At 45.9% G+C, this 23,462-nt stretch overlaps 3 protein-coding genes and 1 non-coding gene across 4 annotated transcripts; all 4 read left to right on the forward strand.

Annotated features, from left to right (window-relative positions):
- The first annotated feature begins 232 nt into the window (after positions 1 to 232).
- On the forward strand, positions 233 to 1,500 carry LOC112890149 (protein MKS1-like). The gene has a single exon (XM_025957025.1). The coding sequence runs from the start codon at positions 322 to 324 to the stop codon at positions 964 to 966; it is 645 nt and encodes a 214-aa protein (XP_025812810.1). The 5' UTR covers positions 233 to 321; the 3' UTR covers positions 967 to 1,500.
- Positions 1,501 to 2,576: 1,076 nt separating this feature from the next.
- TRNAP-AGG lies at positions 2,577 to 2,648 on the forward strand. Its single transcript has one exon. It is a non-coding gene; the product is annotated as a tRNA-Pro (tRNA).
- An 11,380-nt stretch (positions 2,649 to 14,028) lies between these two features.
- On the forward strand, positions 14,029 to 15,452 carry LOC112889936 (heme oxygenase 1, chloroplastic-like). The gene is made up of 4 exons (XM_025956740.1): positions 14,029 to 14,523; positions 14,619 to 14,842; positions 14,982 to 15,089; positions 15,220 to 15,452. The coding sequence occupies exons 1-4, from the start codon at positions 14,127 to 14,129 to the stop codon at positions 15,310 to 15,312; spliced, it is 822 nt and encodes a 273-aa protein (XP_025812525.1). The 5' UTR covers positions 14,029 to 14,126; the 3' UTR covers positions 15,313 to 15,452.
- A 2,653-nt stretch (positions 15,453 to 18,105) lies between these two features.
- Positions 18,106 to 19,857, forward strand: LOC112889740 (heme oxygenase 1, chloroplastic-like). The gene is made up of 4 exons (XM_025956506.1): positions 18,106 to 18,723; positions 18,896 to 19,119; positions 19,476 to 19,583; positions 19,691 to 19,857. Exons 1-4 carry the CDS (start codon positions 18,183 to 18,185, stop codon positions 19,781 to 19,783), a joined length of 966 nt encoding a protein of 321 aa, XP_025812291.1. The 5' UTR covers positions 18,106 to 18,182; the 3' UTR covers positions 19,784 to 19,857.
- The last annotated feature ends 3,605 nt before the right edge of the window (positions 19,858 to 23,462 follow it).

Consider the following 23,462-nt stretch of genomic DNA (forward strand, 5'->3'; position numbering starts at 1 on the left):
CCGGAGAGAATGCCGTTTGCCCCACATCTAGGGTTACGGAGAAACGAGCACAATCGATGGCTAGGAGGCACGTGCCACGCTCCATTGCACTGTTGTCCCCTTCGATTTTTCCTGGTTGACCAAAGCCAAAAAACGCCAAGAGCTCAAGACGCCGTCCTTCGCTATATATCCATCCATGGTCCCCCGTACAAAGCCTTAGCTTCTTGCTGTCCGTCAGCCTGTCCCCTTCAAATCTTTCGTGTCCACTTCTACTTGCTGCCTCCATATCATCATCCCACAATAATCCATCAGTCCGTCGATCGTCGTCGTCTCCTCGATCCCATGGCCGCCGCGAGCTTCGACAGCGACGTCCCGCGGCACGGCGGGGCGGCCGGGACCGGCCCCCTCGGCGTGCACGCCGCGTCGCGCAAGATCGGGAAGCCGGGCGGCGGCGGGCTCGTGCAGCATCAGGAGCGGAAGCCGGTCATCATCTACATGGTGTCCCCCAAGGTCATCCACGTCGAGGCCCACGAGTTCATGCCGCTCGTGCAGCGGCTCACCGGCCCGGACGCCGGCCGCGGGGACAAGAAGGGCAGGCCGTCGACGTCCGGCGGCGGCGCTGGGTCCTCATTCCCGAGGCGGGAGCAGGAAGGCGCGGGCAGCAAGGGCAGGGCGGCGCCGCCGGTGCGCGTGAAGGCGCGCGCCCTGAACCGGCCGGCCGGCCCCGCGGTGTCGGTGTCGGTGACGGCCACAAGGCAGCAGCAGGCCGCCGCTCCCTCGGCGGCGTCGCCGGCGGGGCTCATGTTCCACGACCTCAGCCCGCTCCGCGGCGCGGCGCTCAAGGGCGAGCACCACCCCCTGGTGTCCCCCGGGTGGCTTCACCACGTCGGCGACCATTTCCTGAGCCCCGGCGCCCCGGGCGCGCTCGGGTCGCCGTCCGCCGGCTTCCTCGACATCTTCGGGCCGCTGTCCTCGCAGCAGCAGTGATCGGACCGGACCAGCCGGTGAGTGGTGACATGACATGCATGTGGTGGCCAGCACGCGCTAGGGTTTCCCTGCATGCACCAGTACTCGCATGATGCATGGCCACTTGCTCCTTGAGGTTTTGATTACCAGGCTGCAGGTTCATCAGGAAAATTGTACGTAGTATAGGTTTTTTCAGTTTTCCCTTCGATCCAATCATCCAATCGCTTCGCAAGATCAGACAAGAACTTCAAGCCGGTGCCGCACTTGTCCAGAGGGAATGGAGATAGAGATCATGGAATTGGAAGCAAGCTAGTAGGAGGAGGGGAGCAAAGGGGGTAACTACATCATATGTAGATTATTGATGTTCTGTTTGTTCTTTGTTTGCTTTATTACCACAGTTAATTAGTAGTTTTGTGATGTGTATTCTCTCAATTATAAGAAGATGATGGCATTGTTTTGATCTTGGTGAAATCCTAGTCGTGCATTAATAATGTATGTAATGGTACCATTTGGTACGCTGCTCAAGGAAATGACTTATTTTATTGGTTCGTTTTAGTGGCGTGCAAGTAAATCGTCTATCAGCTGACAGCTCGCTAGCTGGCTGGCTAGCGCAATGTATGCAGTGATGCGCTCCGGTCCTGGGGCAGGGGGTGCAGCAGCTGGTTGGTTATGGAATTGGGGGAGCGCTACTTGAATATACCCCCCCTCCTGCTGCAGCTAGCTGGTGTGCCTACCCTGATGCAACTCTTGTTTACTCGTGTGATCTCTGAAGTCATCTAGTATCATCATGGGCACCACTTCTGACCCAGGAGATCGAGAAGAGCAGTTTGGGATTATATTGCAGCAGACATCTCTCTTCATTCATCGGTTATAATAACCTTTGAGCTGGCAACTGATGTATAGTAATATAGGTAATGTCCTTAAATTAGAATCAGCAGGATCCTGCGTGTATGTATGTATGTATGTATGAACTCAGGAGCTGCAAATTTTTTTGAAGCGGCCCTAATATGATTTAAAACAGAATTTGAATCCGAAGAGGTGACATTTTGCCCGCGAAAACGACATTTACCCGCCGGGCTACTTTCACCCTTGCTTACTAATATGGCATTATCATTATTTTTTCTGGCTCCGTTTTTCTCCCCTTACTTGAATTGCTAATTTTCAATCGCGGGGCTCGTTTAAGGGTCTAACCATATACGAAATTCTGCTGTTTCGTTAGGTTCCTTAATTAAGGCCGTCGCCTTCGAAGAAAAGACTAGGGTAGTCGGAGAAATTTTGAATTCACAAGAACCTGCAAACGTGTCCCGTTTGTCTGTACTAGTTCTGAGGATGAACGTGTTTCATCATGAGCTGCTGAGGCAACTTTGGTGATGATGGAGGTTTCGCAAGAGAAACATGAGGGGGTGACGAGGCATTGCATCGCCACGCTTATGCATGCATGTTTAGGCCAGCACACGCATGAAACATACGGATTATATATTAGACATGCCACATCGACACACACCTAGTATATTCTGTAGGCCCACGTACTTATCATAAGAGTCGTGCAAATAACAGGCGCAAGTAAAATAGAAGGCTGACCGCCTATGCCACTCAATGTATAAATTTGCCGGTCCCTCTTATCATCGAACGGGCATTTGGTCTAGTGGTATGATTCTCGCTTAGGGTGCGAGAGGTCCCGAGTTCAATTCTCGGAATGCCCCATTCTTGTACCATTTTTTTCTGTTTCTTTTTTCTTTTTAAAAAAAGAACAACTTCTGCTGACCTGCTCACACCTGCTTAGCAACTAACACCGCCCATCCCAGACGATATAATAAATTTCAGTTCCAGAACGCGGATTACGTAAGGTTGACCGGCAGCACATTACGCGAGGCGACGACACGGATCCGAGATAGAATACTGAAGCTTTCGATAATCCTTCACAGGTCAACCGTCTCTTGCTTAACCGGAGAGAAGAGCTCGGCTGCTGCCGGAGCTGGATCAAAAAAAAAAAAACGAGCCACTCATCAACTTTTTTGCATGCATGCGGTTTAATATTCCTCAGCACAAGTTGATTTGAAAACGAATGTAACTTGAAAACTTTACGGCGTCAGCTCATACGAAATCATCAGGTATTCTCGTTCGAATCACATGTTCACAGACAGGTTTACGATGGCGCCACGACATTATTCTTTTATTTCCTTCTCTCTCTCTCTCTCGAGAAAAAATCATCATCAGGTATTCTACAGTTTTTCTACTAGCTAGCTGTCCGCTGAGTAGTCAGAAGGCCCGCTAGTTTCAGCCAGGGGATTGGAAAGGCTGAAGTACCCGGGCTTAGCCCAACTAGCGAACCAACCTGGGCCCACCCCAGCGGCATAAACTTTGTACATCATCTAGAACAAAAGGTTTCCTTTTCTCTCTAAAAAGACAAAAGGTTTCTTTTAACAAAATTAATCGAACAAATTAAAGTAACTTATTTTGGAAGTGGAATAGTAAAAGTGAAATTAAAATAAAAGATCAGAAAATGAACAAGGAAGTGTGAGTGTGCCCCTCGCTCAGCGGCGGTGGGAAAGGACAATCCTGCCATGAGCCCATGAGAGAGGAGACGACGAATATTGCATCCATGGGCCAACAAAGGAAATGGTCCAACTTCATTCGTGGGCCAGAAAATATGTCGTGCATCCATGGGCCAACAAAGGAAGTGGTCCAACCTCATTCGTGGGCCAGAAAATCTGCAGGGGTCGCAACGCCTGACGGCCTTCCAGTAGCTAGGTAGCGAATGCTGTAAGATTCGTGCACGAGCTAGAGGCCGTCCAATCCTCCTCCTCCTCCTCCTCTGCTCTTCCTCCAATCAGTCGTCGCGCCGCCGCCGAGGAGTCGAGTCCGGAGGTGGGGGGGGGGGGGGGGAGCGGCCGCCGGCGAGGTTGCTGGCGGCCGGATGGTGGTTGAGGTTGGAGGGGCTAGAATTAGGGTTAGGGTTTCGAATTTTTAGAGCTCCATGCACCGCCGGCCGGCTAGGGCCAGATATCTGGTGCGGTGGGCGGCGGCGAGGCAAGAAGAAGAGCGGGATGGAAAGAACGACAACGAATGGTGGACGGACAGCGCGGCGGTGAATGGGTGGGCGGGGCGGTAGCGGCGAGGTAGCCGCCGGCCGGAGTGGAAGACGAGGGGTGGGGCAGAGGACGGCCAGAAAAGAAGGAGAGGAAAGGAAGGAAAAGGAGAAGCTGGTGGGCCTTAATGGGCCTTTAAACTATTTGCTCCTATCTGGCTTCCACAAGCGTTCTCCTAGTGCTTGTGCTTGCTGCCGGTGATTCCAGGGGGCGAGCTGCTACTGGTGTTCTTGCTTGCGCCTATGTAATGCAGTGCAAACCTGTGTTTAGGTGGTTGTTTGCCTTGGACTGGTACTTGAGCTTCCTACCGCGTAGTGTTCCTATGCTCTTATTAACGTGTAGTGAGACAGAATGTGATTGATAGTCTAAGGCTTAACTTTGATACATTATTTGCCTAGAATTCTTGCTTTGTCTTGTGAGCATATTAGTACTACTGTTAGCACTGTCTTCCGAATCGCAGTAGCTTGCGCATGGTAATATAGATGTATCTGGGCTTTTAATTTTTTAGAAAAAGATAAAGATCCGACCTTTTGCATGACTAAATGCTCCTGCTCATGCATTTTGTTTATTTTAATAAAGCTTTTACATGAGTGAAATATTTGTTATATACAGAATTTCTTTAAACATAGTTGAAGAATGTCATTTGTACCTTTAAAATTTTAACAACTGCACCTAGCTTAGGCATTCTTGTTCTCATTAGCTTGCGGAGTAGGAACCGTCTTGTAAATCGATAGGTGAGCAACTTCAAAACTTCAAAAGATTCTCTATATCTTTTCTCGTTGTTAGGAATAGATATTTTGATGGAAAAATACTACCCAACAGCTTCTCTATAAGTGGTTATCCAATTGTAGCCATCTTCCATTCCGTATTTCTCGCTAGCCAAAGATAGATAATAAAAATGGCTTTCTAGAGTGTACACAAGATATAAGAAGCTGGAGAGTGAAAACATATAGAAAACGATTTATATGCAGAAGATTCTCCAAATGATAATTTAGAGAGTGAAATTTAAAAATACTCTTGAAGATGCTATCAAATTATTTTTTTATGGAAGAAGGGGCAAGCCCTTAGTGATTATACATATAAAAAAATAAGAAAAGGAATTGTTTCATTGCAACAAGGCAAAGACAAAAAGGGATCCTATATAAGTAACTCTAGCCATTGGACCAAACTGGGGAAGTATTTTTTCCCCCTTGTTCTATGGATAAACATGGCGAACTTATGTTTGAAGATTGCTCTGCAAGTGTCCAGAGCTACCAGATCGATGCTGCTGGAAAATACAACCATTTCATACTGTCCATATACTCCAAGTATTATCAACAATGACCTTTGCAAATATATTAAATCCATAGAAGCAATATTTGCATACCTTTTTTATTTTTCATTTTGTACCTCGATCTCCCTTATTTCAAGCCCGGTTGGCTCTGCAACGCGCCAACACGCAATACCTAGCATCTCCAAAAGACTCTTTATATTATCTTTAGGAATAAAGATTTGGGTTAAAAATTACCCTCCAACAACCTCTTTAATTAGATATTTAAATATAGACCTCATCTATTTTGGATTTCTCGCTAGCCAAAGATAGAGAGCAAGAATTGCTCTCTAGACTACCCATGAGATATATAAATATTGTTGGAGAGTACAAAGATGTAGAAAACGATTTTTAGAGAGTAGATTTAAGAAAAGCTTTTAGAGATAAGATAGTATCTTATTAAAACCACGCTCGATCCGCCCCCGCTCATATAAATGCAAGCATACTTACTTTTATAGATGCGCATACATATACCTAGTCCCACAGACATCTCTAATAGACTGAAATGGTTGATCTCTTATTCCCTCCATTCCAGAATATAGCTACGTTTAAACTTTTTTAAGTAAAATATTTTCAATTTAACTATAAATAGCAAAATATTCATAGAGACTAGTAACATAAAAATTATATTAGTAGATTTATCATGAAACGGACTTATAATATATAATCTTTTCTATTTGAAATAATTTATTTTTAGAGATATTGTTGGTCAAAGTTAAAAATAATAATTTTGGAAAAATCTAAATGTAGCTATGTTCTGGGACGGATGAAGTATATTGAATTGGTAACAATTAAAATGTACTTGACTTGAGGTAATCTAAAGGTCTGATTATACAATGAAGACATTTTGAAATTTTAATACCCTCTGTAAAAGATAGAAAACAGAGGCAGTACTAGCTACGGTACTACAACTGCTATAGTCGCAAAGACATTGCTCTCCTGAATGACGTAAAGCTTGAATTCAAGACTCTCTGCAAGTAGAAATAACTCAGATACAGACTAAGACTCTCTTAGTCGTCTTTTTGTAACTTCGGTGCCTCTTTCTGACCGTTACTAATTTTTCGTTTCTAGAAACCTGACCATGGCCAGTAATAGATGTTAATTGTGTGTTTCGGACTGAGTCAAAACGTTGGCGCGGTACAACAGCAGGCTGGTATGAGCAATTGAGCGGATTAGTTCAGTTGTATAAGAATCAAACATGAGAACTTCTGGACACAATTTAAAGAAAATTCAGTTGGATTGACTTTTTTTCTTTTTTTTTTCAGAGGAAAGGCCGCAGAGGGGCCTCCCGATGCTAGCGCCAGGGCTCAAACCCGGATCGCTGGCTTGGGGATTGGCTTAAGGAACCACTCGGATTCACCAGCCCCTAGTTGGATTGACTATTGCAATAAGGTAAGATATGAACACGAAGTGGTCAGTGATTGCATTGTCACTGACTCAAACCACATGGACTATTTCAAGCGCGCATTTTTTTACCAAGGAGAGCCGGCCGTTGACATTTATACATGCATATTTCAGCATGTGGGAAAATATTCTTGTTGCATTGCAAGATATGAAAAGGTCCAGTAAGCAGGAAGATATAGAATGGTGCTGCACTTCTTCTGTGGCAGTGACGACGGGCAAACGGATATAGAAGGAACTGTCCGAACACTCGAGATAGAGTGAACACCCAAGGCCAATGCACAAAAACTGGATCTAAAAAGATTGAAGGTGCATCTAAAGGTCATCAATTCGCACCTTTATCTATTATATATATATACTCTCCTGATGAACTGTCCATTCTGTTAATTTTCCTTATTGGTACATGTGTCTGCATTTATTAGAATTGCAATTTACATTTTGCAGGTTATAATACTACAATTTTCATACTAGATTAAGATTGAAACTAGATTGCAAAGTTATGTGCCCAATTAGATAGATGAACCTTTGAACCATAGGTACTAAGTTGAAATTGGTGATCAACAGATTTTTAGAAACAGTGAAGCTGAAAGATAGCAGGAACCACTGGACAGATTTTACACATTGATGGCGTCGTGCATGGTCGCCCGCCGTCGCTGTCCTCGTCGGGCGACCGCGACCGGATCAGCAGGTTGCGCGCGGTCGCGCGCTGTCCTCGTCGGGCGACAGTGGCCGCCGGATCAGCAGCTACCGCCGCCTGTGGCTGTCAGGATCTGGACCGCTCGCCTGTCTAGTTCTGGCCACTAGTTCCTCTGATTGGAAGGGCCAGCCATTCTTTCAGCCGGTTATTTCTTGCACGAGCATCCTGTCGGGATACATCTGGCCATGCCTTAGTCGTCATGTCCGATGAGGAGAAGGCAACCCGTCCGTTTCCCGCCGACGATCCTGTATTCTTTTTATTTTATCCTATTTATTAAATTGAAATGAAATGAAATTTGTTGTTATTGACGCGGTGTGGCACATCAACGCGCCACGTTTCCCAATCACTAGCTAAAGTTGATCAACCTGATAAAGGTAAAGAAATTATCTGCATTTGTGCTTTGTTAGGATATAAATAAATTGGAGAGAGATAAGTAATTTTAGTAGTTGTGGGCGTAAATTATCCATAAATTTTTCTAACACTTATATCTTAAAATTATTAGCCATTATGTGTCCTGCAAACATTGATGTTTATTTTAGACAAGACACGGTCACTAGTATATTCCTTTTTTGACCTTATTTTCATTGAAATTGTATTTATAAAATCCAACAAATTTACGAGATTATAGAAGTATCATGGAGCACAAATATCCAAATTAGCAACTTTTACGTTCCCAGCTAAATATTGAAAAGGTATGTTTTAGGTCTGAATTCAATTATTAATGACAGCATGGGAGGAATATACGAAAAGCATTTTACACAACTTTTCGTTAATCACGCTTGCAGCTTTGCGCGATCTTAGGGATGACAAACTACCACTTAATCCCTTTTTTTGCTTTGAAATTCTTTCTTATATATACACCTCCGTCCCAAAAGCCTATTGTTTTCCACCATAATATATACACACACACACCATGAGTGAGTATGAGTTCGCACAAGTAGCTAGCAACCTCGGAATCCTTGTGGGAACCATTGGTGTGACACATCTTATATTGAGCTATTTATGCTAAAAATAAATGCTTACACTATTTGGGGAATATTTTTGAGGGCATCTCCATCACAAAGGATTCAATATAGCTACATGTTCCCCTACGGCTACTGACTTGTTACCACTATTTTTCCGGAGGAAAGGCCGCAGAGGGGCCTCCTGGTGCCAGCGCCAAGGCTCAAACCCGGATCGCCGGCTTGGGGGTTGGCTCAAGGAACTACTCGGATTCACCAGCCCCTCTAGTTGGATTGACTATTGCAATAAGGTAAGATATGAATACGAAATGGTCAGTGATTGCATTGTCACTGACTCGAACCACATGGACTATTCCAAGCACGCATTTGTTTGTACCAAGGAGAGCCGGCCGTTGCCATTTATACATGCATATTTCAGCATGTGGGAAAATATTCTTGTTGCATTCCAAGATATGAAAAGGTCCAGTAAGCAGGAAGATATAGAATGGCGCTGCACTTCTTATGTGGCAGTGAAGATGGGCAAATGGATATAGAAGGAACTGTCCAAACACTCAAGATAGAGTGAACACCCAAGGCCAATGCACAAAAACTGGATCTAAAAATGTTGGAGATGCATCTAAAGGTCATCAATTCGCACCTTTACCTATTATATATATATTCTCTCTTGATGAACTGTTCATTCTGTTAATTTTCCTTATTAGTACGTGTATCTGCATTTATTAGAATTGCAATTTACATTTTGCAGGTTATAATACTACAATTTTCATACTAGATTAAGATTGAAACTAGATTGCAAAGTTATGTGCCCAATTAGATAGATGAACCTTTGAACCATAGGTACTAAGTTGAAATTGGTGATCAACAGATTTTTAGAAACAGTGAAGCTGAAAGATAGCAGGAACCACTGGACAGATTTTACACATTGATGCCGTCGTGGTGTCGTGCATGGTCGCCCGCCGTCGCTGTCCTCGTCGGGGCGACAGCGACCGGATCAGCAGGTTGCGCGCGGTCGCGCGCGGTCCTCGTCGGGCGACGGTGGCCGCCGGATCAGCAGCTACCGCCGCCTGTGGCTGTCAGGAGCTGGACCGCTGGCTTGTCTAGTTCTGGCCACTAGTTCCTCTGTGATTGGAAGGGCCAGCCATTCTTTCAGCCGGTTATTTCTTGCACGAGCATCCTGTTGTGATACATCTGGCCATGCCTTAGTCGTCGTGTCCGATGAGAGAAGGCAACCCGTCCGTTTCCCGCCGATCCTGTATTCTTTTTATTTTATCCTATTTATTAAATTGAAATGAAATTAAATTTGTTGTTATTGACGCGGTGTGGCACATCAACGCGCCACGTTTCCCAATCACTAGCTAAAGTTCATCAACCTAATAAAGGTAAAGAAAGTATCTGCATTTGTGCTTTGTTAGGATATAAATAAATTGGAGAGAGATAAGTAATTTTAGTAGTTGCGGGCGTAAATTATCCATAAATTTTTCTAACACTTATATCTTAAAATTATTAGCCATTATGTGTCCTGCAAACATTGATGTTTATTTTAGACAAGACACGGTCACTAGTATATTCCTTTTTTGACCTTATTTTCATCGAAATTGTATTTATAAAATCCAACGAATTTACGAGATTATGGAAGTATCATGGAGCACAAATATCCAAATTAGCAACTTTCACGTTCCCAGCTAAATATTGAAAAGGTATGTTTTAGGTCTGAATTCAATTATTAACGACAGCATGGGAGAAATATACGAGAAGCACTTTACACAACTTTTCGTTAATCACGCTTGCAGCTTTGCGCGATCTTAGGGATGACAAACTACCACTTAATCCCTTTTTTTGCTTTGAAATTCTTTCTTATATATACACCTCCAACGTCCCAAAAGCCTATTATTTTCCACCACAATATATACACACACACACACACCATGAGTGAGTATGAGTTCGCACAAGTAGCTAGCAACCTTGGAATCCTTGTGGGAACCATCGGTGTGATACATCTTGTATTGAGCTATTTATGCTAAAAATAAATGCTTACACTATTTGGGGAATATTTTTGAGGGCATCTCCATCACAAAGGATTCAATATAGCCGCACGTTCTCTTACGGCTACTGACTTGTTACCACCTCACAAGAGAATGGCATGCATGTGTAAAACATGTCCTCTTAAATCTAAGCCTATATATATTGTAACTTTTTTTAAAAAAAAGACTAAAAACTCTTCTGCCACTCCACTACGGGAGAAGCCTACTTTGCCGAGTGTCTGAGACACTCGGCAAAACAACATAAGCGCTCGGCAAACACTTTGCCGAGTGTTACACTCGGCAAAGAGAAAACAGCAAAGGAAGGGTTGGCAAAGGCCTCTTTGCCGAGTGTTTTTTGTCGGGCACTCGGCAAAGACTTTGCTGAGCGCCTTATCCTACACTCGGCAAAAAATATAGACGTGATGGCGGAAGAAACGGTGACGGAGGCTTGCCGAGTGCTTGTGCAGGGACACTCGGCAAATATTATACACTTTGCCGAGTGCTGGTGTAGAGACGCTCGGCAAATCTTATGTCACTTTGCCGAGAGCTGGATAAGAGACCCTCGGCAAATCTTATTTTATGCTCTTTGCCGAGTGCTGGAGCAGAGGCACTCGGCAAAGGTTTTTTTTTAAACGTCTGTTTTCTTTCTCCCCGAAACCTCACACAGTTTTACAAGTTCACAATAGCCACACAGATGCATCAAACAATCTGATTGACCACAAGTTTTATAAGAGTTTAATGATGAAATTAATAAGCAATGAAAAGTAGTTTTACAAGAGTTCAACGGATAAATTCACAAAGTTCACAAACAGTTCTCAAAACCACTGATTACAATAAGTTCTCAACAAGTTCACAACAAAGGATTAATTGACTAATTTCGGAAACCATCACCAAGTTGGCTAATTACTTTGATTTGGAGATACATGAGGATCATTTGAGGCCGCCGATTGATTCTGCACAAAGTAGAAGAGATTACATGTGAGACAAGAAAAATGACGATCATACATGACTAAAACTTATCCATACTCACAGGAGTAGAAAACGGATCAGGAGGTAGAGGTGGTGGTCGAGGTGGAGAAAATAACGAAGCCGGCGGAGCAACACCCGTTACGGCGCCAAGGCTCTTCATGTAAGCAAGAATCTCGCTCATCCTCAGCCGCTCGGCCTCACGCTCGGCGCTCATCCTTGCCTCCAAGGCCTCACGGTCGGCGCTCATCCTCGCCTCCAAGTCCACACGTAGCATCCTCTCTTCTTCTAGCTGGTCCTGCAAAATTTTCACCCCAACGTTACAATAATGCAAAGAAAAGATCTATAATAATCAATAAATGACATAAAAAGAAATAATAACCTGGAGTTCCTGTATCCGGTACTGTGAAGTGTCCTGCCGAGGTCGTATGACTGGGCTCGCGCTGGTGCTCCTTGCTCTAATCTGAGATAGAGTAGGAGTAGAGGACGAGTCGATTGCGCCGTCGGCAATCCAGTACCGCCCATGCTTCTTACCTCCTCCAACCCTCATGACAACTTCACCGTCAAGGTCCTCGATGGTCGGATCAAAATCTGGACCATGGACCTCCCTTGCCATCGATGTGTACTCACTGAGGCGGCTGTGGGCGGTCGCGTTGCTGTATGCCTCGGGCCCGTCCTCCGGGTTGTAGTTGACATGGGACGTCGCCTTTCCCTTGTGGGCCATAGCAAATGTCTTGAAGAGGGAGTAAGGCTGGCCACCTTGTGACGACGACTGCGAGAAAACCAGCAAGACAATTACAAATCATGCATAATTGAGTTTGTGAAATTAAATAAATGAATTCGCATACCCATACTTCTGCGTATCCGCTGAGGCTGCGGCTGCCTTGATGGTGTGGTACACCGGACATCAGCAAACGCCGCTCCCGGCAAGCGTTGTGCGACTCCTCCCACTCGTTGGAGCACCACTTTTGCACCATCTGTTGCCAGCACTCGGCATGCGCAGCGCACCAATAAGGAATCATCTGCAGGACAATAAGTAGATGACATATTAGAAGATTACATTAATCGTACATAATGTAAAAAGAAATGAATACTTAATGTAAAAAGAATTAACATTAATATTCTATATTTACCTGCAAGTACCGCTCTTCAGTCAACGACATGGTTCTTGCGTCCGTTTTGGTGACCTTCTCTCCAAGGACGGTGGCGTGGAAACTTATAATGGCCTGGAGACGCGCCTCATAGTGCATGTCCACGACTAGTTTCTTACAGCATCTGGCGGCCACCACATCAGCCTTGGCCTCAAACCCATTCTGACATTTGAAGAAATCCTGCATGCAAACACGATGTATACCATTCATTATTTCAAAAATTTGCAATGATTGCGATGTACTTAACTTACAGATAACTATTATTGTGGTTCAATAATATTGAAAGTTTGCTATAATTGTAGGCTACACTTGGTTAGAACTATTTCCTCGTACAGGAAGAAAGCATCACGAAATTGTAATACTCCTATGTCAGTTTTCTGTGAACAAACTAGTTTCATCTTTACTTACTTGCAAGGTATCATGATCATGCGGGGTCCATTGTGCGGCGGTGGCGGCGGGACGGCAGGGGCCGGGCGGCGGGGGCGCCGCCAGGGCGCGGCGGGCGGGGGCAGCGGGGCCGGGGAGGCGGGGGCGGCGGCGGCGCGACGGGCTGGGCCGGCGGGGCGCGGCGGGGGCACGGCCGGGCGGGGGCGGCGGGGGACGGGGTGGCCGGGGCGCGGCGGGGGCGCAGCCGGGGCGCGGCCGGCGGGGTGCGGCCGGCGAGGGGGGGGCGGCCGGGCGGGGGCGTCGAAGGCGCGGCCGGCGGGGGCGCGGCGGGCAGGGCGGGGCGGGGGCGCGGCGGGCGGGGCCAGCGGGGGCGGCGGGCGCGGCGGGGGCAGAAGTGTACAAGTGCATAAGTGTTTGGGTTGTCTGGGAAGAAATAAAATGGATCTTTTGCCGAGTGCCCCAATCTGGCACTCGGCAAAGGGTCTCTTTGCCGAGCGCCAGATCACGGGCACTCAGCAAAGGGAACTTTGCCGAGAGCTAGATCACGGATACTCGGCAAAGCTAACGACTGTGTTCGCATCTGACGGAGCTTTGCCGAGTGTCTGTCTTTGCCGAGTGTAGGGCACTAGGCAAAACATGATTTGCCTAGTGTTACTGTTTGCCGAGTGCTTGACACTCGGCAAACTTATTGTTCGCCGAATGTTTATTTTTGCCGAGCGTTGCACTTGGCAAAGTTGTTATTTGCCGAGTGCTCGATGAAATACTCTCGGCAAAACTGTTGACACTTGGCAAAGAATTTTTTTCCGGTAGTGCTCGAAGGGAACATCATGGCCCGTCCCACCAGATCCCCCGCCCTTTCCACTGACTGGTGGGGCCAACCAGCGATGAGGGTCCACCAGTCATTGTAAGCAGCACCTCCTCCTCCGCCACCGTTCCTCCGCCGATCATCCTGGTCCCGCTCGCTTCCATTTCCACCACGCGTCCTCTTCTCATCCTCGCGCGCACGCTGCGCGCCATCCGGCTGCCACCAGCGGCGCCTTCCCCCCGCGTCTATATAAGATCTCCAACCCTTGCTGCCCGATGGCCACCCGCAAACGCTCTCCTCCGCTCCACCACGTTCCCCCACCCCCAGACTCGCCCACGCCTCGGGAGTTGCTTCCCGGCCAGAGCAGCCTGCCCGTGCGGTGTCCCGGGCGCCATGGCGGCGCTCACGTTCCTCTCCGTTCCCCGCGCCCAGTCCCCACTCGATCGCGCCCCGCCCACCCGTGCGGTGAATGCCGTGTTCCGGGTGCAGCCAAGGACGGGGTTCCTTGTGGTCGCGGCGAGGAGGAGGCTGGTGGCCGCGGCGGCGGCGGCGGCGGCCCCCGCTGCGAGTGCGGCGGAGCGGGACAAGCCGTTCATCGAGGAGATGCGGGCGGCGGCCATGCGGCTGCACACCAGGGACCAGGACAGGGGCGGGGAGAAGGAGGCGCCCATGGAGCCGCCCGTCGACAAGTGGGAGCCCACCGTCGAGGGGTACCTCCGCTTCCTCGTCGACAGCAAGCTCGTCTTCGAGACGCTCGAGGCTGTCGTCGACCGCGCTGCCGTACCCTGGTGTAAGCGATACATTGCCTGCAGTCCTAATTTGGTAGCATGAGATGCTGCATGCATGATGCTTGTTGACATTCAGTTATCGACGTCTTTCGATCAGATGCCGAGTTCCGGAACACTGGGCTGGAGAGGTCAGAGCCACTGAAGAAGGATTTGGAATGGTTCAGGCAACAAGGTCACACGATTCCTGAACCATGCGCGCCAGGCATTACATATGCTTCCTTTCTGGAAGAGCTCTCTGTGAAGGACCCCCAGGCATTCGTCTGCCATTTCTACAACGTGCACTTTGCTCATACTGCTGGAGGCCGAATCATTGGCAAAAAGGTGGTCTGATAGGAAAAATTCATGTCAGCTTTTTTTTCCTGTTCAATAATCAGGGCAGTTTATAAATCAGAAATAATTCAGTTGCTGCATTTGCTTATCTGTTCCTAACCGAGAAATTATGTGCTCTGGTCGTCAATAGGTTGCTGAGAAGATTCATATCCAAAAAGAGCTGGAGTTCTACGAGTGGGAGGGTGATCTGTCGCAGCTGCAGCAGGATGTCCGCGCCAAGCTTAACCAAGTCGCTTCCGTAAGGACCTGCCTGAAACCTGACTTTGCAAATTGTGCCTCCCCCCCGCCCCCCGCCCCGTTCATCAGTTTCTGAAAATGCGTATGCTCGGAAGAAAATGTCAACTCGGTTTGATTCACTTGCTCTGCAGGGTTGGTCTCGAGCGGAGAAGGACCGCTGCCTGGACGAGATGGAGAAGGCGTTCGCCTGTTCAATAGATCTTAGACGCCATATGTTTCCCTGATAAGATCGTTGTCTGATGCAACCATAAGCACCGCCCATTATAAACAATTGTGTACTAAACCCTTATTGTTGGGTATTCACTAACAAACCCTATTGTTAAGGTGATTTACAATACAGCTATAGATACTATGTTTCACAGAATATGTTATAGAGAAGTGACATGAAGATGATAAGTGTTTTACAGTGCTTGCAAAAAATCATTTCCGAGAACTTGCCTGGACAGCATTTCATTAAGAAGAAGAGAGAGTTAAAGTATACGACCTTGCAATAAGAAAAAGGAAACAGAAAGATATACAGCGAAAGAAAAAAAGAAAAAACGACCTACAACTAGTGATAACAAGAAACTAGCCATTAAAACCTAGGAGAAGCGACAAATCCGCTAAACCTGCTAAGATCCAGCATCTTCCTTCTGCGGATACCTCTGAGATGACGTCCTCCGTCTGAAGCGCTACTCCACTTAACGCCCCCGGTTGTTCCTTTTCCGCCAAATCTTCCAAACAGTGAGCACAACCAGAGTGTTGAAACCCTGCAAATCGACTTCAGTAACCTTTCTCGACTTTGCAGCCACCATACTAACAACGCGCACAATGCGCAGTTCCCATGATTCGGTAATCCATGTCACTACAGACGATCAGAGGTCCAACAGTGCTGCAAATTACCATGATGTTTTTAGACAGGAACATAGGTGGCGATAAACTCTACGAGTTCATTGTCATTAACATTTTTACATTTGCATTCTGCTATATGCAGAGGTCATAATTGCTTTTTAAGACGTATCAACTAGATGTAATTAATGTTCTTGAATATCGCCAATAAAACTTTCTTATGGAAGAAAAAAATAACTGAAATAGCGAAGTTGAAAGACAGGCAAGAATCATGGGATAGATTCAGCACACTGCTGGTGCTGGGGAGTGTGTGGAGTCGCGGTCTCTGTCCGGCCTCTTCAGGCGACAGTGGCAGCCGGATCAGCAGCTAGCGAGCTACAGCCTCCTAGTGCCTGTCAGGAGCTGGACCGCTGATCTAGTGCTGAACTGCTGATCACTAGTGATCTGTAATTGGAATGGTCAGCGATTCTTTCAGCCGGTTATTTCTTTCACGTGGACCTTTTGTGATTCGTGCCATGGCAGTACCCTAGTCGTCGTTTCCGGAGCTGGCAGCCCCCGTGTCATATATCAGCGAAAAAGACAATTGGGTAATTAGTTTCCCACCATAGCTATGCTTTTTATTTTGTCCTGTTTAAATTATGATAGTTTGGTAGATACAAATTAGAGAGAGATAAGTAATTTTAGTAGATGTGGGCTTTAGACCTATCCATAAATTTTTTTCTAATGAAATTACTATCGCATGCATCATAATGTGGACTAATTATGTTAGTATTACAAATAATTGGTGTTTTAGAGAAGACACAGTCCCTAGTGTATTCCTTTTACCACACTTCCATGGAAAATATAATTATAAAATCCGATGAATTTATGAGATTACAAAGTGTCTTAAAAGACAAATCTACATGTGCAACTTTCACATTTTCAAACTAAATATTGAAAAGGTGGTCGTGAGTTCGAACTCCCCTCTGCCCTATTTTTAGCTTTTATTTCTCTTTTTCCGTGCTCCCTCCCACGAAGGACGTTTGTCAGCTGGCGCTGGCTGGTTCATCTTGGTTTCTAATACGCAAAACCGGCCAGTTTTGTGAAAAATCAGCGGTCGAACGGTAATTTAACCGGTTCGATTGCATGCAGGTCTTTTATCTCAAGTGGACCAAGGATGGTTCCGGTTCTCGGTTTCACCGGTTGGACCGGCCAGTCCGATCCGGTCCAAATAACTGTGGTTAAGAGAAGATCTTGTTTTCCTAAGAAAATGAAAAGAGGGCCCTGCTGACATTTAAATTTTTTAAATCCAATGCATCTCCACAGCGGCAGCCTCTACACACTGCACACCTGATGGAGTGGGAAGAAACCTGGTTCGTGTATGCCCCTTGCTGCCTTCGGTTTACAATTAAATATTTTTGTCAGCAAAGTCTTCTATTAGGTTTAATTACCTTTGACAATTAGCCTAAGATAATACTGAATAGGAATCCCGTCATCCACTTGCATAAAATATCTCAGAAAATGTTGCTAATCTTGTAGTGAATGCAACTAGTTGAAAAATAAAGTTCTACAATTTTCCAGCAATATAGCGTATGTGCGCTTCACGTGGGGCGAAGAAACAAATTTGGAGGTTTTGTGTTACTATGTCTGAGTGCATGTAGTTTTTGTGCTTAAAAGTTTGCAGAAAATGTGGTTTTTGTTATAAATAGCCATATAAGTCGTGTTTTGTGAATTTTGCTTTAGTAACCGAGTTCAATATACACGGACTATAAAGATTATTTATTAGTTGTATGGTAAACGCCTGTAAGTAAAAATGCACAAATCTAAAGGTGCCACTACTATAGGTCCAAACCAGTATAATTAGTGCAAACTTAGTCTATCTGGCACATAAATATGGTATCTGATGTGCCTAGAGTGTCATGTATGTATGGAGCATTAGTTGATCAAGTGATTTGGAACTAAAGAGTAAAGACATGCTCAAAAATTTATAGATCCAAATGTGTCTAGATGACACTATGAGATAAGTTATGAACGGTTCCGGCATATTACTGGAACCAAACTGTATGGAAGCAGGAAGCCCGGTCCCACCCTTTCCACTGACTTGTGGGCCGGTCAATGAGCCCACATATCAGCGTCAGCACCTCCACGCTCCCCTCCTTCCTCCTCGCTTGTGTTCCCCATCCCGGCCTCCTCTCCGGCGCGAGCACATCGCTCCAACGACAACGCCCAGCGCCCACCGGCACCTCCTCTCCGCCCTCTCTATAAGAACCCCGGCCCTCACCAAGCCATGGCATTCCCAGGCAGGCTCTCTGCTTTCCCGCGCCAGAACAAGAGGATAGCTAGCCTGTGTCCGTGTGGTGTCCCCCCGGTCCTTGATCCGTCCGGCAGCATGACCATGGCACCCGCATGGCTCTCCGTTTCCCGCGCCCTCTCCCTCGACCGCGCCCCCACGAGCTGCTTCCGCCCTGAACAACCAGCTCGCCCTGTGGTTCCTGCCGTGCTCCGGCGGCCAGGGACCGTCGTCGTCGTTTCTGTCGCGGCGGCGAGGAGGAGGAGGCCGGTCGTCGCGGCGGCCGCGGCCGCGACGACGGCCCCTGCTGCGAGCGGGGAGGAGCGGGGGAAGCCATCGTTCGTTGAGGAGATGCGGGCGGTGGCCATGCGGCTGCACAGCAGGGACCAGTCCATGCACGGGGAGAAGGAGGTGCCCCTGGAGCCGCCCGTCGCCACGTGGGACCCCACCGTCGAGGGGTTCCTCCGCTTCCTCGTCGACAACAAACTCGTCTTCGAGACGCTCGAGGCCATCGTCGGCCGCGCCGCCGTCCCCTGGTGTCAGTGATGCATCCGATAGCTCTCAGCTCTACTCTTTTAATTTCTTCTGTAACTGCTAGCTTGTTTTAGCAGTTTAGTATTTTTAATCAAGATTAGCAAGAAGATCGATGCTGCCATGCATGCATGCTGCTTGTTGACAATCATGTCATGATCTACGCCGTCGTCTTCCAGATGCTGAGTTCCGGAACACCGGGCTGGAGAGGTCAGAGGCTCTCGAGAAGGATTTGGAATGGTTCAGGCAGCAGGGTCATACCATTACTGAGCCATCTGCTGCTGGCATTGCATACGCCTCCTTCCTTGAAGAGCTGTCCGAGAAGGAGCCCCCGGCATTTACAACTCACTTCTATAATTTTTACTTTGGCCATTCTGCTGGGGGCGTAATCATCGGCAAAAAGGTGCACCCTTTTTTCTACGAGAAAATTACAAGTTTCAACGTCACATATGAAACCTCTAACATTGGTATTTTTTTTATTACTATGAAACACTCTGAGATTTGGTAGTGATGTAGCTTCTCACAAAGTAGTTTTTCACAATGTTTATGGTGATGTAGCTTTGTTTGATGTCATGTCAAAATACCCAAGCGTGTTTCTTCCATTTCTATGGAAAGTCCACAACCACTAGAGTTTTTCTCGCACCATCACTTCACGTAGAATTCGTGCTAGGAATATACATGAATTACTGTCACTTTCCTTTCTAATCATGAAACCCGATCTGTAAGCCTGTCGTAATTGCATGGTCTGGTTGACAACAGATTGCTGAGAAGATCAATCTCCACAAGGAGCTGGAGTTCTACCAGTGGGAGGGTAATCTGTCGCAACTGCAGCAGAATGTCCGTGACAAGCTTAACCAAGTCGCATGCGTAAGGCCCTTACTGAAACTATGTGCCTTTAATCTCCTCTCCTCGATCTTCTACTGCCGATCTGTTGCCGAGATGACAATCCCGTTTCACGTAATCGCGCTCTGCAGGGTTGGTCTCGGGAGGAGAGGGACAGATGCCTGGATGAGATGGAGAAATCATTTATCTGCTCAGTAGATCTCCGCCGCCACATGTTTACCTGACTATGATCCTTGTATGATGCAACCTAAGCGTTGCCCATTCTATAAATAAACAAATGTCTGCTAGACTCTTATCACTTGGGATACGCCACTTAAAATATTGTGTTTCATGAAGTATCATGGGTGATTGTATCACTTTCTCTCTCTCTATATATACCTGATACACAGGTAGAAATAGCTACAAATGAGTGTAGAAAGAATTTTTCTACAATAACTTTTATATATATACATATACATATATATATATATATGTATAAAAGGTTGTACATTTCAGTAACTTCTTGTTATGTTATTTCGACAGCTACCACTTATGAAAACGTGCAAGCGTGGACTTGAGCCCATTGTTTTTACATTAATTTCATTTAAAGTGACCCTCTTAGTTCAGTTGTTATACTTACTCTGATTGGAAATATAAGTTGTCCATCTAGCTTTGTCCTAAGTTAGACCGTTTTGCCTTTGACTATGAATATCTAAATTTTATATAGATTGCTAACATCGTATCGGCATTACTAGATTCATTAAAAAAATATTTTTAGTATAGAACATGATATTAGTTCTTGTTGGGAAAATCCCTTCAATCCTGGTTTCTACAACCGGGACTCAAGGATCAAAGGTCCCGGCCTTCTGTCCCGGTTGGAAAACTGGGACTAAAACGTCTACAACGCCTAAAAATAATTGACAAGCACAGCCAACCCATGTGGTCCACCTGAATCGAACTCAAGACCTCCTACCTAGCATATATAGTTTCCTTATCACCCCACCTATACAGCACATGCGAGATGTGATGCTTTCCGTTTAAACTGACCTGTGAAGAACCCTTTAGTCCCTGTTGGTAACCCCAACTGGGACTAAAGGTGACACCAACCAAAACTAAAAGAGTTATCTTTTTAGTTCCGATTGGAGGCTCCAACCAGGACTAAAAGCCCCACCCACCCATCCCCACCCCCCGCGCGCGCGCTCCCCTAACCGTTGGACCCCGGGACTAATGATTTCACTAATCCCGGACCCACGGGACTAAAGAGGTGGATGAAAGGCCTATTCTGTACTAGTGGGTCTTTTTTCTAAGAAAAAAGTTTTATCCTATGTATAATAGTCATGTTAATAGCAATTTTAAATGAGCGGTGCTTGACTTTGTCCCATAAATAAATTATCTTTCATTGTATGCTTCCACTAATAAGGAGTACAATTTGCAGGCCACTGACATATAATGCGTCATTTACTCTTGTTGCTTTGTTCCTGTCTGTTTGCCAAGCATGCCTCTAGTGTTTGATCTCGCTCAAAGTCCTGCTCAGCTAGAAGTAGCTGGAAGGCACCATGCGCGGTATTCAAGATTCAGAACTCGTCACTGCTGTATGTGCGCCGACTGACTTTTTGAACTGTCCAAGTTCTGGATATGTTATCGCTTGACTTCTCTCCATCCCAGATGCCGGTCCAGACGCAAACTATGACTGTGTTACCGAGTCGTCCGGTCTTGCGTTGAGCTACACCTTCAGTATAGATCCAAAAATCTGAGGTCATCTCTCTCCAGTCTCCACCACAAGAAGAAACCTATGTTGAGCCTGTCTTGCAATTTGTCATGGCGGCAGTTCCCAAATGAGTTGAACCCAACGAAGGTGATGTTTATTTAAAAATTTGTGCAAGTTCTTTAGCAAATATGTGTTTTGTTTATTGTGTAGAGAAGTTCATAACAACAAGTTGCCCATGTGATTTGGGCTTACATACTGCTTTCCGTTTGACCAAAAGGTGCATTGGATCACACCATGATGCCAAAGATTCCCCTAAGTGTTTTTTTAAGGCAAAGGCTGATAAGGAGTTTTTATTCTAGTTTGGATATTTTCTAAGAGGGAAAGCAAAAATTAGAAACCAAGAATTCCTGACTTTTCCAACAAAAAGAAATTTATAGGCCATTCGATAAATGACCTTTCATGGATGTGGCTCAGTTAGGTTAAAAACCTATAGCCGCGTGCCGTTCTTGGTACGCACTCGAGGAATTACACATGGAAATCTTGTAGCGGGCCGGGTGAGCAGCCGACTATACATATATGAAAAGTCTACTTGGGTTAGTCAGTTCCGGCAGCGACTGCTATGCAAACAGAGCATAAATGCAATCATGCAATCAACTAATCACCGCCATTAGATCTTAATTCAACGTCATTAGGCTGTTTTGCAGATCAACCCTCCCACCATCCGGACTGTTTTGCAACTCTTCTTGGCCCAGTCTCCTTCCGCGATTCCTCACGAGCCGAGCCGATCCGCCTGGGAAAGCCGTTGCCGCCTGCCTGGGACCGCCGCCGCCGCCGCCTGCCTGGGAAAGCCGCCGCCCGTCATCATGGCGCTGAAGACTTATTTTGTGTCAATATCGATAGTTGGATTAAGTAGTACAAGTTGTCAGGTAACTGATAATGTATCAGTTCACGAAAACTGGTAGGCAACCCTGGGTCCGTATGCAAGTGACAAGCTCCTATACGTCCTACTTCAATTGGGTAACACCAAGTTGTTTGGAAACAGCAAGATGGCTCAATCATTTTATTAGTCATATATGCCCCTTGTTATAACAGTTTTAGTTGAGGCAATGTGACAGCCATGAAGGCAATGTGCGAGCAGCAGATGTCTATTTGCAAAAGAAAATAATTGAAAGTATATATTAGTCCACTACTCTTGAAACGAAAATTACAACATTTCAACAACTCATGGTGGGGCTGCATCTTTATTTGAGCAATTGCGCCTATCGTGTCCAATGCCTTTGCATGATGAGCATTTACGCGGACCTGAACTTTGAGTCCTTTTGTGTTTATCAGCATGGCCTACTGTTCTCTTACACCTCTCCTTCGAACGAATGTCACTAGGTGGATGTACTTGTACATTTTCCGGAATGGACATCCTAATAAAACTTTCTTGTTCCTCCTGTCTTGTACGAGATATAGGCTCAAATAATAAGGACAGCCTCTCCAAATTCTGTATAAGAATGTCCAGACCTTCCTCAGAAGTCTTAGCCATTTGAAAAATATCTTCAAATTTATTACGAGCAGTTGCCATCTTTCTTCTCGTACTATCTTCCATGGACGTAATGGACTTCTCAATTAATAAATTTCCTTCACTGTCAAATGCTGCTTCTCTGAAAGGTAGTTCATGTGAGGATGTTAGTTTATAAGAAATGTTTGTGACGCTACCAAAGTACATGATTTATATTAGTAGAAGGTACCTTTTGCAATTTTTGGTCCATCTCTTGGTGATGTAGTGCATGGGTAGTTCACTTATCCTTGCAGATCTTAGCATCCGTATAATATGGCGATATGGTATTCCTATGGACTCGAATAACATGCATGAACACTTATGTACCTGAGCAGCATTAAAGAAAATCACCTCTCTTGGTCTGTTGGAGTTGTCGACCACTTTAACAATTGTTCTATCCTCCATTCCAGTTGTGGTCTGTATATCACAGTGCTCTCTTGCTGCTAGCAACTCATTCTGAAATCTTCTAAAAACCTCATGTGTGAAAACGGCACCACCATGTCTCTCTAATTCCCACGATGTCAAAAGCTTTGGGTTCGTATGCATAGAAGTGTTATCATCGATCAATTCATCCTGCCTCTGACATTTTAATATTGTATCAAACCTCATCCAAAATTCTACAAGTGCAAGCTTGCAACCAATAAAGCTACTGAAAAACAAATTAGCACTT

This window comes from Panicum hallii, chromosome 4 (genome assembly GCF_002211085.1).
Source record: "Panicum hallii strain FIL2 chromosome 4, PHallii_v3.1, whole genome shotgun sequence".
Lineage (NCBI taxonomy): Eukaryota > Viridiplantae > Streptophyta > Magnoliopsida > Poales > Poaceae > Panicum > Panicum hallii.